At 47.6% G+C, this 16458-nt stretch overlaps 1 protein-coding gene across 1 annotated transcript; it reads right to left on the reverse strand.

Annotated features, from left to right (window-relative positions):
• Positions 1-3461: 3461 nt before the first annotated feature.
• Positions 3462-12155, reverse strand: LOC137905778 (homeobox protein Hox-B9a-like). The gene is made up of 2 exons (XM_068750035.1): positions 11546-12155; positions 3462-3697 (listed from the first exon to the last, which is right to left on the reverse strand). The coding sequence occupies exons 1-2, from the start codon at positions 12153-12155 to the stop codon at positions 3462-3464; spliced, it is 846 nt and encodes a 281-aa protein (XP_068606136.1).
• Between the last annotated feature and the right edge of the window lie 4303 nt (positions 12156-16458).

Below are 16458 nucleotides of genomic sequence, written 5' to 3' on the forward strand. Positions count from 1 at the left end.
CAGCAGTGCCATCTCACAAACAAGAGACAACAGCAACACAGAGACAGACGGGGACATAGCTGTATAAAGGGACAGAAAGGTTTCACATGAAGGACGGGACCAGAGGGTTTGCGGTTAGATCTGCATCATTACAGAGACAAACGACTTGGAGTTTGATTTATAATGAGCAACAGCAAAAACGTGAGTGAAAGCAAAGACACGAACGTCAGAGACACGTCAGAGACAGGTCAAAGACACGAACATGAGAGACAGGTCAAAGACACGGACGTCAGAGACAGGTCAAAGACACGAACATGAGAGACAGGTCAAAGACACGGACGTCAGAGACAGGTCAAAGACACGAACATCAGAGACAGGTCAAAGACACGAACGTCAGAGACAGGTCAAAGACACGAACGTCAGAGACACGTCAGAGACACGTCAGAGACAGGTCAAAGACACGAACGTTAGAGACACGTCAGAGATAGGTCAAACACACGAACATGAGAGACAGGTCAAAGACACGAACATGAGAGACAGGTCAAAGACACGAACGTCAGAGACAGGTCAAATACACAAACGTCAGAGACAGGTCGAAGACACGAACGTCAGAGACACGTCAGAGACAGGTCAAAGACACGAACGTCAGAGACACGTCAGACAGGTCAAAGACACGTCAGAGACAGGTCAAAGACACAAACGTCAGAGACACGTCAGAGACACGTCAGAGACAGGTCAAAGACACGAACGTTAGAGACACGTCAGAGATAGGTCAAACACACGAACATGAGAGACAGGTCAAAGACACGAACATGAGAGACAGGTCAAAGACACAAACATCAGAGACTGGTCAAATACACAAACGTCAGAGACAGGTCGAAGACACGAACGTCAGAGACACGTCAGAGACAGGTCAAAGACACGAACGTCAGAGACACGTCAGACAGGTCAAAGACACGTCAGAGACAGGTCAAAGACACAAACGTCAGAGACACGTCAGACAGGTCAAAGACACGTCAGAGACAGGTCAAAGACACAAACGTCAGAGACAGGTCAAAGACACGAACGTCAGAGACACGTCAGAGACAGGTCAAAGACACAAACATCAGAGACAGGTCAAAGACACGAACGTCAGAGACTGGTCAAAGACACGAACGTCAGAGACTGGTCAAATACACAAACGTCAGAGACAGGTCAAAGACACGAACATCAGAGACAGGTCAAAGACACGAACATCAGAGACAGGTCAAAGACACGAACGTCAGAGACTGGTCAAAGACACGAAAGTCAGAGACTGGTCAAATACACAAACGTCAGAGACAGGTCAAAGACACGAACATCAGAGACAGGTCAAAGACACGAACATCAGACAGGTCAAAGACACGAACATCAGAGACAGGTCAAAGACACGAACGTCAGGTCAAATAAAAAAGATCATTTATATGGAGGATTGTTGCGCTTTATTCCAAACCTTTCGTCCCAATAGTTAAACTCCCAACAGATAGACACAAAGACGTCACAGTGACGTCAGAACAGATCATTCAAACCACATGAAACACAAAGAGAAAAGGAAATCATCTATTACACTGTAAAAAAATTCTGTTCTGACGACAAACCAAAGTTCAGCAACTCACTTCAACACGACGGACGAGGCTACTCACTTTATGTACAATAAATTAAAATATTATTCCTATCGAGAATGATCTAGTTATTCTGCTTTACCCCCCCCCCCATCTGAAAGGAACGACATGACGTCTTCAAACCGCGGGACACTCGAGGCATGCGTAAACCATGTAAACACTTTCACGTGAAATAAGGTGAGCTCAGAGAAGGCGGAGCTTCCGGCTTCACGTCGGACTGCAAAACTGAGTGCGCGGGAAAAGTGGAAGAACAGCAACTAACCCAAAGTACATGTAAACTATGCAGGGCTGTAGCACTGTAACCCCGAGGGACTCACACACGAGCGCACGCACACACACACACACACAGGTTGTAAACTTTGTCACCCTTGTAAAGCCTTGTGTTGTGTACGATCCGTCCATAAAACTGCCACTGGCACTTCTAATAAGTGGCCTCTTCGTATTTCAAGATGCATCGCTTACAATCTGCGTGGATCTCTTACAATCTGCGTGGATCATAACGCAACGAGACACATGAGTAAATCCCAACATGTTATCACTGACGAAAAAGCCGTGCTCGATCCTCGAGGCGTTGCATTTCCAAATACCTGCCCAAATGAAAACGGCCAGTAAACACGCGCACGCGTCGGGGCGCGACACTTTTTCTCCAGTTGCCAGATGGTTTTAGAAAACGCCTTTTTAATTCCTGAAATGAGAGCGAACCCCGCGTTGCATAGCAGATAATAGCAGACGCCTCATGTTGCGTGTATAAAAATAGAGCTGATATTTGCCATTCCAATGCAAGTAATAACTAAAACCTGGACGGTGAAGAAGAGACGAAGCTCCGTGGAGGAGCAAGTTGCTTTAGCAGCCAGAGTTGGTTTGGGTCGGCCCAGGAAGCGTTCGGCGAGCAGAATGCTGAAGTGGAGCTAAAACATGCGGGGGGGTCATGGGAAGAAGCGAGGGAAACGGTTTGGCCTAGTTATAGCATGACGTTAGCTCAGAGTCATGCGTGATCACGCGAGTTTCCCTCAGTTCAAACTGACGTGGCTGACTTGGAATGAACTGAACGCACGTCTTTGCTCTTGTAACTCTTGTGCGGTGTCTCCTCACGCGCACGCCGCGCTAACCCCAGGCTGGCGTGCGGCGTGGCTATCGATCTCCGATAATGGCCACGCATAAACCGCCGTCGCAGCGCGAAAGACATCGACAGCGGCCTGATGGACTGTCCGTCTGCCGAATGGAGCGCCTCCACTTCCGCGCGTTGTCGCCTTTATTCGGGAGGCAACCGGAACACCGAGCGCTGCACGCGGAGCATCAGGCGCTCCCCAACCCAAAAGCTGCAGCCACCAGAGTAGCACGAGAAGCATGAGAGGCAAAATAAATAGGACGGCACCGATGCGCGTGCGCTCTGCTAATTACCGCCCGGTTTCTGCCCCAGCACCTCTGCGCGCCTCCGATGACAGCCACTGAACAATAAATTGCAATTTGAGAGCAACGCTTAAAGATGGTAATTGTTTCTCTCCGCCCCCACCAACCTCCTCCTGCCCCCCCAGAAAGGTGCAGCATCTGCTCCTTAACTAATAATAAGGCCCGAAAGAGCCAGGTGGAAGTACTACAACGCAGGAGGAGGAGCTATCGGTCCAGTTACGTGTCAGTCCGACCTGCGGGTTCAGATGGAGGCAGGTCCAGTTAACTATCCAGATGTGCAGACTGTCGGCCAGTGTGTTTTGACCCACTGTGTTTCCACACCGAGCCTCTCGCGCGTCAGGCCGTCGTTGCTTGCTGTAGCTATGAGGGAGTTTATGTAGTCTGGGCCCGCGTGATGCGAGCGTGTCCGTCCGACGGGTGATGAGAGTCCCACTAGTCCTTGGGTTGCTCTTTGCTCTGTTTCTTCATTTTCATCCTCCGGTTCTGGAACCAGATCTTCACCTGCCGCTCCGTCAGGTTAAGGGCGCGCGCCACCTCGTGCCTCCGGTCCCGCGTGAGGTACATGTTGAACAGGAACTCCTTCTCCAGCTCCAGCGTTTGGTATTTGGTGTATGGGCAACGCTTCTTCCGCGAGGAGCGCGCGTGTAACCAGTTGCACGAGGGGTCATCTGGGGGGGGGGAAATCGGACAGGAAAAGAAGGGAATTAATAATCAAATCAAACGACATCCTCGTGCGTGTTTGTTCTAACGCGGGACACAAGACAGCGGTGAAACATGCAGAACATCTTCTCGTGCTTAGGAAAAGCAGAAAACACCTGACGCCGCAATTGGCACTCTGTTGTAATGCCGGTGGAAAAGTAGATCAATGGCTATTTTATTGGACATCAATAAAGAGACAAACATGAACATATTTTTAAACTATGGGGCGCAGTAGAGACCAAAAGCCAATCAAAGCGGATTCATTCCAGAAGTTCTTTAAAGATTTGTGTATCCGTTTTTGCATAACAAGCATGTAAGAAAAGTTCTCGGTGGATGATGCCTGTCACAGCTTCACAGCCGCTTGTCCAGACACGAACTTCTCCTGTCTTCCACGTCGTCCTCCTGCAATCAGCTCGTTCCGGTCACCTGTGCTCCTAGTCTCACCTGCAGCTAATCGCTCATCACCCAATGACACTACATATACTCCGCTCAGCCACCACACCCTTGCCAGATTGTTTAGTGATGAGTCCTACTTTCCAACCTTCCAGATTGACCTCCCGTGTTTCCACCCTGCATGCCTGATCCTTGGATTCTCTTCCTTTGGGTCTGTCTGCCTGTTCGTTCTGATTACCCGGTTTGTGAACCCTGCCTGATTTCTGGAACTGTCTCATTGCCTGCCCCGTCTGGATTTGTCTGCTGTTTTGGACTGACTACCTGGTTTCTGAGAGTAAAGCTCACTTATGGCATTTCCCCTCTTCTGTCGTGCAATTGGGTTCTTACCTGCCTTGGTCCGTGACAATGTACTTCTGCACAGCCTTGAAGTCCCCTTTGATTAACTCACCCATACTAAATATCAAACCTTTAAATTAATGCTATTGTAAAAGCTATTTAAATCTGATGGATCCCCAATCATGTCTCAATCTGCAGTATATCGCACGCCCTCATTGATACCATCCATGCGTGATGTTTTTCAATCCAATGCATTATTCCTTGAGAAAGGAAAGGAAACATTGTAAAATGCCTCACCTCACAATGTCAGAGAAAATGAAATGAATTTCTGGATACGCTACCCAGAAGGTCACCAAAATCTAAAAGGCTCTAGATTACATGCCAGCGATTCGAAAGGGAAGCAAACATGCAGTAATGTTTGCTCCATCCTGCTGACAAACCAACAAAGGAACACGCCCTCCCTGGTGGAGGTAGCATCTTGAGATAAGACACATGCTGTCCCTTGTCTCTCATTAACTACTGTCCAATACCTCGATCCAAATGGTCACAGTCCCTTAGTTCTGCTGACAAACAAAACAAACAAACAGAAAACAACAACAAGAATGGTCTTCAGTCAAAACATCTCGTCATTGGCTGAGGTAAAAAAAATAAAAAATTACGATAAAACAGTCCACTTCCAATATCGGACCCACTGGAAACTCAACCTCCACCAGGAAGCCGCTTCACGGACTAAGATCCCTGTTCGTGTTTGCGAGCGTTGACATTAAGCTAAGCAAAGCACATTAAATTAATAAGAGGGGCCTGCTGGGACTGGGAGGAAAATCCTCCATCGTCCATCTTCACTTATATGAATCTCGCATAGATTCAACATTGCGTCATCATTGTCTCAAGCAACATGTTGATTTGGAGCCAAACAGGAGGGAGAGCACAAATTATTTGTCACATAAATGCACCTAAACTTAAAGTGTTGTAATAAAGGGAGACTTTTCTTGTGTCAACATGACACTTTGCCACTTCAGAAAGTGCTGAGCGCCGGCATGCATGGGAGACGAATGCAAACCTCATCTCTGACCACGTAAGCTAGTGTTTGAAAGAGTAATTCTGAAATTTAGCCGCATCTATATTTGAGAGCCAATTATGAATGATTGACTTTTTCATCTCGAAGCCTGCTTGCCAGTTGCCAGACCACCCCGTCTCCACCAAACTCCCTCTTTCCCACCACCTCACCCCCTTTATAGCCTTCAGACCAATGTAATTAGCAAAGACTTCTTGCTTGGGACACATGACTCTGGTTTTGGGTTGAAAGCTGCTCTTAGCCTCAGGAAACCATGAGGCATCTGAAGTATGAGACCGCTTGCTGAGATTCTCATGGATCCAGTAAATCATAATGCGGTCGAGCCAAAAAAAAAACCCGGAGTCTTCAGCTAGAGTCTGAGACCGAAATGAAATTCAGATCTGATGATAAAGTCATATTTGTCGAAAAGGTAAATGCAGTTTGGCTTTAACGTGGTTGTTAGCTGCTGGGCTTAAACATAAAAGGGACTGTGTGGGAATATAAGCTCGATCTAAATCAGCTTGGGCAGCATTAACACCTTGCTCCTGGCTAAGTGCAAGTAAAGTGAGATTTATCCTTGTAGCCACAAGCAGATCGTGTCTGGCGAAGGGCTTACAAAGGATATTTTCTGTCCTATCATATGGCAGTGAAATGAATCTGTCCCCCATGCAGCCTAAAACGGCAGAAGGAACAATCTTTTTACTCACAAGGCAAGCAGGGAGAATTAGTCTGTGTGTGTCCGACTTTGATGAGCCGCTTTTTTCGAGCTGATGCTGGGTGGAGGCGTTGTCTGTCTTCCATTTAGTCATGTTTGATTCCTGCGACAATCTCCTTGCAACGATGCCAAAGCACTTCAGAGAACTGCACATGGCATTCATAACAGTTCCAATCGCAAACAAAGAAGTGCTTTGTGTGACAAAAAGAGAAGGGCTGGCGTGATGTTGGATCAGACACACGAAGACGAGAATAAAAGAGGCATCAGATGATAAGTTGTAAGAGAGGAGAGATAGTCAAGATACCAGGTTTACTAAACGTTGGACTTCAAGAACAAATGTTGAGACTTTAAGTGTGAAGTTAAATAAAGTGACAATAATGAGACAACAAGTCAAAGTAAGCCTCATTATGTCCACTTGGGGTTTGCTGGGTCATAATTTGATCCCAGAACTTTGTATTCTTCCGTCTTTCTAACTTTAACTGTTGGAGACAGCGGTTCTATAATTGCTCATCGTAAAAACAGACATGTTGAATCAATACAGGCTCGTCAGCTGGGTGTGGTACATGAAGTGTGTGTGGTACACAAAGTGTGTGTGGTACATGAAGTGTGTGTGGTACACGAAGTCTGTATCACACCCAGGATCAACCAGAGGCTGAGCAGGAAGAATTCAGTCAAGTTGATTAGAACAACTCTGACCAGTTAGTTAAAACCCCTCAGCCTCTCTTCACTCGGGTGTCTGAGGATGAATAATAACAACAATAATAAAAATAAAATCAGTGCGTCACACAAGAAGAATCTAATTCTCCTATTATGTGAAGTGGACAAAGGGCACACCTGACATGTCTCCATGTCCCTCACATGTCTCCCTGACATGTCTCCCTCACTGATCTGTCAGGGAAGCAGAGGTGAACCAACCGTAGCCCTACTGGTGCAATAACGTGCTGCAGTAGCATTAAGCCTCATGGCAGGGCCATCGCAGCGTTGCTGCTCCTCACCGGTCCGTGTAAAAGGGTTCAACGATGAAAACAGCTGAAAATGTCTGAGCGACAGCAGGAGGTCCGGGAGCTTTATTATTACCATTATTATTACTATCATTTGTTATTTCCTTTGGAAAGCACTTCTGGACACAAATGTGAAACATCCTACAGATACCTCCTCCGCCAACTCGCTATTGATAGCCTGCTATGCTACTTGCTTTGTTCAGCATAAATAAAGAACGCTGGCGTGGAGGCGGGATTTGCTGTTGCTTGATCTCTGTGCGAAAAATACTTCTGTAATAAAAGCTGAAGAGTCTGGAGAGACAAGCACAGACAACAGAGTTGCTTTGTTATCTGTTGTTAGGGTGCTGCTAGCGTTAGCCTAAAGGACGAGACCATCAGCTGCTCTGTGATCTCTCGCTCTCATTGGCTGCTCTGTGCTCTTGTTTGTGAAGTGCTGATGTAATAATCAGGATTTGAAATCATGTTTTGTGTTAGCCAGGGTGGCTCCACGGAGTCTGGGAGCAGATTGGGAGGTTCTCGGCTGCATCCAGATCAGAATCAAACTGCACTGAACAGGACACAAGTCAACATACCCCGTGAGCAGATGGCTGGTTCACAGCGAGACTGTGATGTGAGACGGCACCACTGATGCTCCTGATATTATTCCCACCAGTCAGCTTGGTTAGCCACCATCATCAATAAATAGCTCCTCAATATCCTCTGGAATCCATTTCCTTCAGCATGGCCGCCGCCTCGAAGTAAAGCCTGTGCAGGGAATCTAAAGAGGTGAACAGACGGGGTGGGGCGGGGTGCGTCACATGGTAAAATGGGTGCTTTGCATTCCTCGAGTGTATAATCAGCTCCCAGACCATCCATTAGCCTCGGAGCGCCGCTGCGACCATGCCTGTCATCCGGGATGACAAACTGGTGGAGGGGTGGGGAGCGATGGAGGAGGGCGGCGAGTCGGGGTGCTGATGGTGGCGGTAGAGACAATAAAGATGATGATGGATAGAAACAATATCAGCGGGGTGTTATGGGTGTGCAGCCCATATAGCCCCGGCACTAACTTGCCTCTATTGCCTACAACCCCGGGTTTGCTGACGCATTTTGAAGCTTGGATGTTACACTGATGGGTACATGGATGGAAAGACTAATACTCGTGTAAAGCTGCAGGCCTGCAGCGTGTTCAATTGGAAAGCAATGAGTGTCTTTGCCTGCGGGTGTGTGTGTGTGTGCGTGTGTGTGTGTGTGTGTGTGTGTGTGTCTGCAGTGATAAATACTACTTACAGTGGAAACAGTGACAAAAAGACTAATATCACATCCCATCTCTTTCTCTTTGTTCCTTCCACCCTTTGCAATTTCACCCTAATAGTTCCAGAAATTGACCTCTCATATATCCCAGAGGCACGTTATTGCACTTCCCAGCGTTGTATTTTATGTCCCACCCCTACACTCAAACGTTGCACCCCAGCCAGCAGCAGCAACGTGCCAATTAATGGGGTTGTTCAACCGGAGTTATAACTTCATAAGCGCTGGAGGTAATAACTTTCTGGCTTTTCACTGGTCAGCAGCAGCAGCACAAAGACTAAAGTGTAATCTAGAAGTTTATTCTGGATGGTCTCCCGGCACCAGCAGCTCACAGGAGATCTGTAGCGGGACGGATGTGACGGTGTGAACATTAAGAAGAAGCTCGGCCCTCATCGAGACGCTATAATCCGTGCGTCTCAGATTACAGGACTCAGAGAGCAATGGTGGCTCCACTGAATGAAAGTCTTTCATACATCAGGCCTGCTTTTAAAAACGACTGCAGCTTTCCATCACACTCTCACTGTGGATAAACACCCTGTTGTTCGCTTTCCCTTTAGTCAGGACAAAAGAATTCCGACTCCTGAAACGCCAACAATCTGTCCAATATTCCTTCTTATGATCAATAATGATCAGGACTTCCAAGGCTCCTACCACGCTGTAACATTTAGCATGCAAACTGCTCGTGCAGTCAGAAGTCTCTGCGGTCCGGTATTTGGGGGGCTCCGGGCCCTTCAGTATCTGGGGGGGGGCCACAAAGATGCAGCGATGCGCTCCAGTGCAGCCGAAGTTTGGCGGTAACACATATTTGTGATCGATTTACATTAAGAAGAAAATATCAGGATGGCACAAAAATAAAACGGCTTTTCTGACACTGACAAAGTAAAATCAATCTGAAAAACTCATTTCAACAGAAATCGCTTTATTTTAACTCTGTGCTGGTTTCATTGTTTCTGCAGTTTTGGATAGTTCTTTTTTTTGCTTTGATGATGAAAGATATCAATCCGCCTGTTTTTACTTTGGATTTTAAGGCAACCGTTGCTGAGGCCACTCAGTTCATGAGAGAAGTGTTTGTCCTGGAGACGTTTTCATCCCGTACGAGTCAAAATGGCTGCCATCGGAACAATAGAAACAGGCGTCACTGTCTCCAGGCTGGAGTAGCTCCTCCCACTACCTGCTAGACGGCCCACGGTGTCACGGTGTCACGGGTGGAAAGTGGAATCATTTAGGCTAGAAGATGCGCTAATGGGCGGCGTCGGTACTACCCACGCAGTTCTCTGCGTGGGTAGTACCAGAGCAATAATAATAATCAATAAAGTGCTTGTATTTGAGTATTTTTTAAATGTATTTCACTAAATCAGCCAAGTGAAGGTGTCTTTCCTGCTCTCGCGTTCAGGCGCGTGGATCAGACCCTGCAGTGGGTTGTTTTCCCACAGACCCCTGAAGCCACGTCAAACGTTAAATGTGAGATTTAGCGTGGAAAGGATAAAATAAAAATAGAACCTGAACAAAAACCATCGAGGGCGATGCATCAGGATGACAGGAAGAATAATAGGAATATTATTAAAGCGAGCGCAGAAGAGGAGACACGCACGCGCGGCTGCAGCGCAGATAAAACATGGAAGAAATCGTGGCTGATAATGACGTAACACCCAATCAGCTGCTCCAGATGTGGAAAACATTGATCAAGCATGAAAATGTATTTCTGCAGCAGATATCAGTGAGTCTGTAGGATGCCTTTATACTACTGCTAATACTACTACTACTACTACTGCTACTACCGCTACTACTGCTACTACTACTACTGCTACTACTAATAATAATAATAATACTTATAATAATAATAATAATAATGATAATAATAATAATAATAATAATAATAATGACAATTACCAGAGTTCCCAAGCACATCATTGATATGATTTTGAGGTCTTCGAACACAGATTCTATAGATTCAGTAAATTCCTGGTAGAGATCAATTAATTGTCTATTTATCCATCTATCTGGACCACCATGATCGTCCAGCGAGCACGGACAGACTGTCCCTGTCACGTGGACGGGCTGAATCCCGTCCAGCACACAGACAGTCCATTCTGCAGGCTGCCTCGGAGCTGCGGGGTCAGAGATGGATGACCTGACTCCTCTCCCGGTTCTGGAGCATCGGTACATTCGGACTGACGTGACAGAGATATTCCAACAGCAATGATGTGGCGTCACCAAGTGTTAACTCAATCAGCTCGATATACGTCATTGCTGCGTTTAAAGATGTAATAACAACAACAACAATAATAATAAAAACAACAACAACAATAATAATAATAAAAACATTAATAATTACAATAATAATAATAATAATAATGCAAAGCTCCAACCACTCGATCTTTTTCAGACAGAAGTTTTCAGGCCACACGAACCCTCAAAGGCCTAAACCATGTGGGTACCCACGCACGCACCCGGAGCGCGCTCGTTTTGCTACACGCGGATATCTCACATTTTAGGAGGACGAGGAGCAGAGCATCTTTAAAGTGTAAAGAGTTTTCCGCTTATTAAATATTCCTATTTGTTATTATTATTTGTTATTATTATGATTATTATGATTATTATTTATTATTACTATTATTTGAGCCGGTCTAACACGGACGGTTAACGGAACATCATTTGTTGTTTTTCAACCAGCCGCGCCTGTTTCGTGCGCTAAACGGGGCTTGTCCAACCTGCATCATGTGGATGGAGCAGCATCACCTCGTTTCATGTCAGTTTTCATAATTAATCCTGAATATGAATCATAATGAATGAGTTCTGTTTGTTATATGAACCGTTATAACACGTTGCTATTCTGAGCGCCACTCTGAGGCGTGCGTTCCAGAGGGCTCCGCCGGGAAACGTCGGGGGCAGCGGCTGGAGGGAGTTTGGCTCTTTGTTCTTGTTTTATGGCGGCATTAAATGCGTTTACAATCCCTCTATCTCTCTCTCTCTCTCTCTCTCTCTCTCTCTCTCTCCCCCCCGCGCGTTCTTTCGTGCTTTAAAAACTTACTTTGATCCAAGCCGTCTTTGTCCTCGGTCCCTTCACAAATGTCCTTATTTTCTTGGAAGCCAGCCCCCGTCCCGGCCGCCGGATGGTGCGTCAGCTCGCGCGCCGCGGTGGACCTCGACTCCAGGATGAACGTGGTGGTTTCGTGCGTCTGCTGCCCCGCCACTTTGGGAGAGATCTCCCCGCCGGGATGGCCGAGCTGCGGCTCGAGCTTGACCTGCCCCGTTTGGCCCTGCCCCGGCACAGACTCGGAGCCGCGAGGCGCGCAGTCCAGCCATGAGCGTATATAGCGTGTGTCCGCCGCGGGCACGTGCTGGGCAGGAATGTACGGGTGGTAGACTGCGGGGAGTCCACTGGCGCCGTGGTGCGGGCTGAACGGGCTCCAGGACGACGAGAAGACCGGAGGCTTCGGCTGGAAGCTGCAGGATGGGTACGACTCGGGATGCGGATGCTCCGCGTGCGTCGCGGCGCCAGGCTGCCGTCCAGTGGCCGCAGCGGGACCCGAGCCGGAATACTGGACGGTGGGAAAGCGAGCCGGGGCGGAGAGTTCATCGTTGTCGTGACTTATGATGGAGTCCACGTAGTAGCTGCTCAAGGTCCCAGAAACAGACATCGTCGGACATTATCCGAGTTCACTAAATGGAGAACAAGACGAGAGACATTACGAGATTTTACTCTTCCCTCTCTCTATTGCTCTTTCTCTCTAGTGTCTTTTGCTGCTCGCCCCCTCCCTCCCTCTCTCTCTCTCTCTCTCTCTCTCTCTCCCCCAGCAGTCTCCTTCGTTTCAAACAACTTGCTCACAATAGGGAGATAAAGTGGGGTTCGTCGGGTCTGCCATCGAGGAGCAAAATGATTGGCTATACTTTTTCCTTGAGCCCGTTAAAGGGTTAGTGGAGCGTAAATCAATCCTATACGCGGGCAGGTCTCTCTCTCTCTCTCTCTCTCTAATACATTGTCCTCTTCTGAATAAATGAACCTGTTTATATGCATTATGCAAAATGAAAATGAACACTTCGTCTGTATATCTGCTTGGTGTATCTCGGGCTACTGTCAACCCCATAATTAAATAAGCCGTTAAATTATGCTTCCTCTGAACAGTATGCATTAAATAAAACCTTAAAATGCGCCATAATTTATTTATCAATTCATTTATTCATGTTCTAATTAAAATTCTTTCATTTCCGTGAGGAGCGCGTGCGCGTGCGGCGCTTCGGCCCATCCATGCAGCGCACCAGGACCAGCCTTTACGCAGCAGCGGCAGCAGCAGGAAGAGGGCCTGCAGAGAGGTGAGAGCAGATCCAAAGCAAGCTTTTAAAAATGTGCACTGAAGTCTGTTGGTTGTTCACCTGCTGTCTCAGGCCGCGCGCACCTTCTTCCGTGCGCTGCAGCCGATTTGCTCGCTTTTATTGGCAGATTAAGCGTCATCTTTGTTAACGAGCGCCATTAAACTAGGCCCTGTGTGTTTATGCCCCTTGTCTTTACAGCGCAAACTACTTCAACTACTTTTTTGGGGGCGTTTAATACCATAATAAAATCCTGCATTATGGCGGGTTGCTTTTTTTATAGGGCTGATATATGGTCTGTGGTGGAGCGGACCGTAAACGAGACTAAAACCTGTGGCAGTGTTCCTCCCGCTCCTCACTCTGCGACCAGGCTGCCACGAGTCCACACAGCCCGGACCTGATCTCAGCCACGAGTCCACACAGCCCGGACCTGATCTCAGCCACAAGTCCACTCAGCCCGGACCTGATCTCAGCCACGAGTCCACACAGCCCGGACCTGATCTCAGCCACGGGTCCACACAGCCCGGACCTGATCTCAGCCACGAGTCCACTCAGCCCGGACCTGATCTCAGCCACGAGTCCACAGCCCGGACCTGATCTCAGCCACGAGTCCACTCAGCCCGGACCTGATCTCAGCCACGAGTCCACACAGCCCGGACCTGATCTCAGCCACGAGTCCACTCAGCCCGGACCTGATCTCAGCCACGAGTCCACAGCCCGGACCTGATCTCAGCCACGAGTCCACACAGCCCGGACCTGGTCTCAGCCACGCGAGTCCACACAGCCCGGACCTGATCTCAGCCACGCGAGTCCACACAGCCCGGACCTGATCTCAGCCACGAGTCCACTCAGCCCGGACCTGATCTCAGCCACGAGTCCACAGCCCGGACCTGATCTCAGCCACGAGTCCACACAGCCCGGACCTGGTCTCAGCCACGAGTCCACAGCCCGGACCTGATCTCAGCCACGAGTCCACACAGCCCGGACCTGATCTCAGCGGCGCGGAGGCTGGACTCTGGGATCTTTTGCAGCGAGCCAGCTGACTGCTGGCCTGGCCTCCACTTTACATTCATTATTTGCCTTTTAATGACGCGCCTGGAAGCAGCAGCGAAGCGGACTGGCAGAGAAAGCAGACATTTGGCTTCTTGCTGACCTTTATCAGTCGCTTGGATTGTAAGTCTGTATATTTCTTTGCAATTAAGTCCGTCGCAGACGTGGAGTCTTGCGCTGGCTGTGGACGGCAGGATGCTAGTTGGAGCTATAAATATGATGTCGGGGTCGTATATACGGCAAGCGCCGTTATTTACGGCGATTAAATATGAACTGCGCGGGCCTTGTGGGGCCGGGGCCGTTATTTACGGCTGAAGGCAGGCTCCGAGGGGAAATGATGAGATGGATCGAAGGCAGACTGAGCGGCTGCGCGGTGCGCCTTTATTTCAGGAGCACTATCAAAAAAAACAAAAAAACAAAGCAGGAGTCCTTAACGCATCGACCGTGGCGCACAGCTCGGGCCTTTAGAGAGTTATCAGAACCAACGCGCAGTAATTAAGGGCCAGGCTGAAATGTATATGATAAAATAGGTCTAATCTGGGTTGATGCAATGGGACACCATGAGTGTGTGTGTGGCTGTGTTACGCACCTTTATTTTTTATTTTTTTGTGAAGCAGCAAACATCCTCACCAGGACATCGCACCAATGAGTCGATCATTTTAAAGAGGGCAGAATCGCAACGCTTCACTTTGAGCAGCGGCTCCACATAAACGCCTTTGTTTTCCAGCCATAGATGGGAGCGACATGTTTCAGTCATGTGGCCGCCTGGGCTGCCTCTCCGCAGGCCGCAGGCCAAAGGAATGTAGATTTTCAGAGGGCCACCGCCCGGCCCGACACAGACAGCGCGTTCATTGGTGCGCAATAGAAACCCCGACACCGAGGAATGCGTGAAAGTCAAAATAGCCTTTACGTTACGAACGTCGGTTTCTTGTCGCACTTCAGTGCTCACTTATATTTTAAATATTTAAACTAATATTATATCAGGCGTTAATGCAGAGGTGTCGGACGTCTCCACGAGTTGACGTCATCAGAAGGTGATCAATAAATGTAACCAATTGAAGCAGCAACTTCTGTTCAAACGGAGAACGGCTTTAAAATATTAAATTAAACACCACGAGGCAATGTCGTCAGATTCTGAGTCTACCCAAGATGGGTTTACGCAACGATGTACTGTCGGTACCGGATCGATCTTGTTAAATATATTTCATATCGATTCCTCAAGGTATAAGAAACACGCGTGAATCCGTTGTCAATTTGAACAACGTACCTTTTTCTATGCGACAGAAGCAGCGGCCGCGTCGAACCGAGGCCGCGCTCATCGGTGCTGGTTTGAAATACCGACATGCAAAAGGATCTGCAGTTAGAAGGCGTCCATTTCACTCCTAATTGCACAAACACGCGCTGGATGTTTTGAAAGTGAACAATTAAAATATATTTTTTAAAGAATTCTGACGTTTAAGTATTTTCCGTTGAGCGTATTTTGTTGCAGCAAAGTGATGCTGAGGTCAACCTGAATGCGTAAACTTTAAAATACCTGAAAGATTAGTTCATTAAGGCGTAATATCGTTTATTTAACCAGGGGTGTTATAAACAAACCATGTAGGATAAATACTACAGTATTACTGCAGTCAGCACAGGCACACAGGCCTACTCTGTAATATAATTACAATCATTTGTTTCATTGCGGTTTGAACTGCATCGAGGAAAAAGCTGACGAAAAGAATCGGCATGAAATAAATGGTGTTTCCGCCTCAGTCCTGCGTCGCATCCTGCATTCAGTCCGGCTCAGACGGGAACAGAACATGCGTCGTTGGTTAACGCAAAATCATAAAAAAAAAAAAAAAAATGCGTCTGTGAAATAAAGGTTTTATCTTGATCTACATGAAATAGGAGCAAATTAAAGAAGCATGTTTTGGTTTACTTTTAACACACAAGCTGGTGTTCAGTCAATAATTAGCTCGGTGCTCTGATGAACAGTAAAAACACATTTAAATATGTTATGTCTAAACGGACGAGATTAGAAGTCTATTAAATATACAATCGATGCATTTTAATATGACCTCGGTTACCTGCTAAAACACGAAGACCATGACTGTTGAATGAATGAGCTCATGGCTTGATATTACAGATGAACTTATCAAATAGCTTTTAACAGATGCAACGACTTCAAAGTGTTCATAGGAGCCTATATGACGTAATCCCATATTTACTCCAGCAATCATGAGCAATGACGACACATTTTAGTTTTAGCAGCTGAACACGCCCGACAATAACAGCCGGCAGGCGTGATAAGCACGCTGATTGATGCGCGCCGTATATTTTAATAGGAGCTCATGTGGATCTGGTACAGCATCATATTTCTCAGGTGGGAAGCACGAGGCATCTCCCCGAGCCGCTTTACAGCTCACATGGTAGACTTGTCTTTGTAAATGAAGTCAGCAGAGAGTTGTTAACCGGCGAGCAAGGCAGCAGGGCGAAGGAGAAATGCATCACGGCAGGATGGGCCCTCAGCTGCAGCGAGAAATGTCATGAGACTCGTCTCAATGCAGAGAAAGGTCCAGCTGCTGGACCGCGTGTGTGCGT

This window comes from Brachionichthys hirsutus, chromosome 16 (assembly GCF_040956055.1).
Source record: "Brachionichthys hirsutus isolate HB-005 chromosome 16, CSIRO-AGI_Bhir_v1, whole genome shotgun sequence".
NCBI lineage: Eukaryota > Metazoa > Chordata > Actinopteri > Lophiiformes > Brachionichthyidae > Brachionichthys > Brachionichthys hirsutus.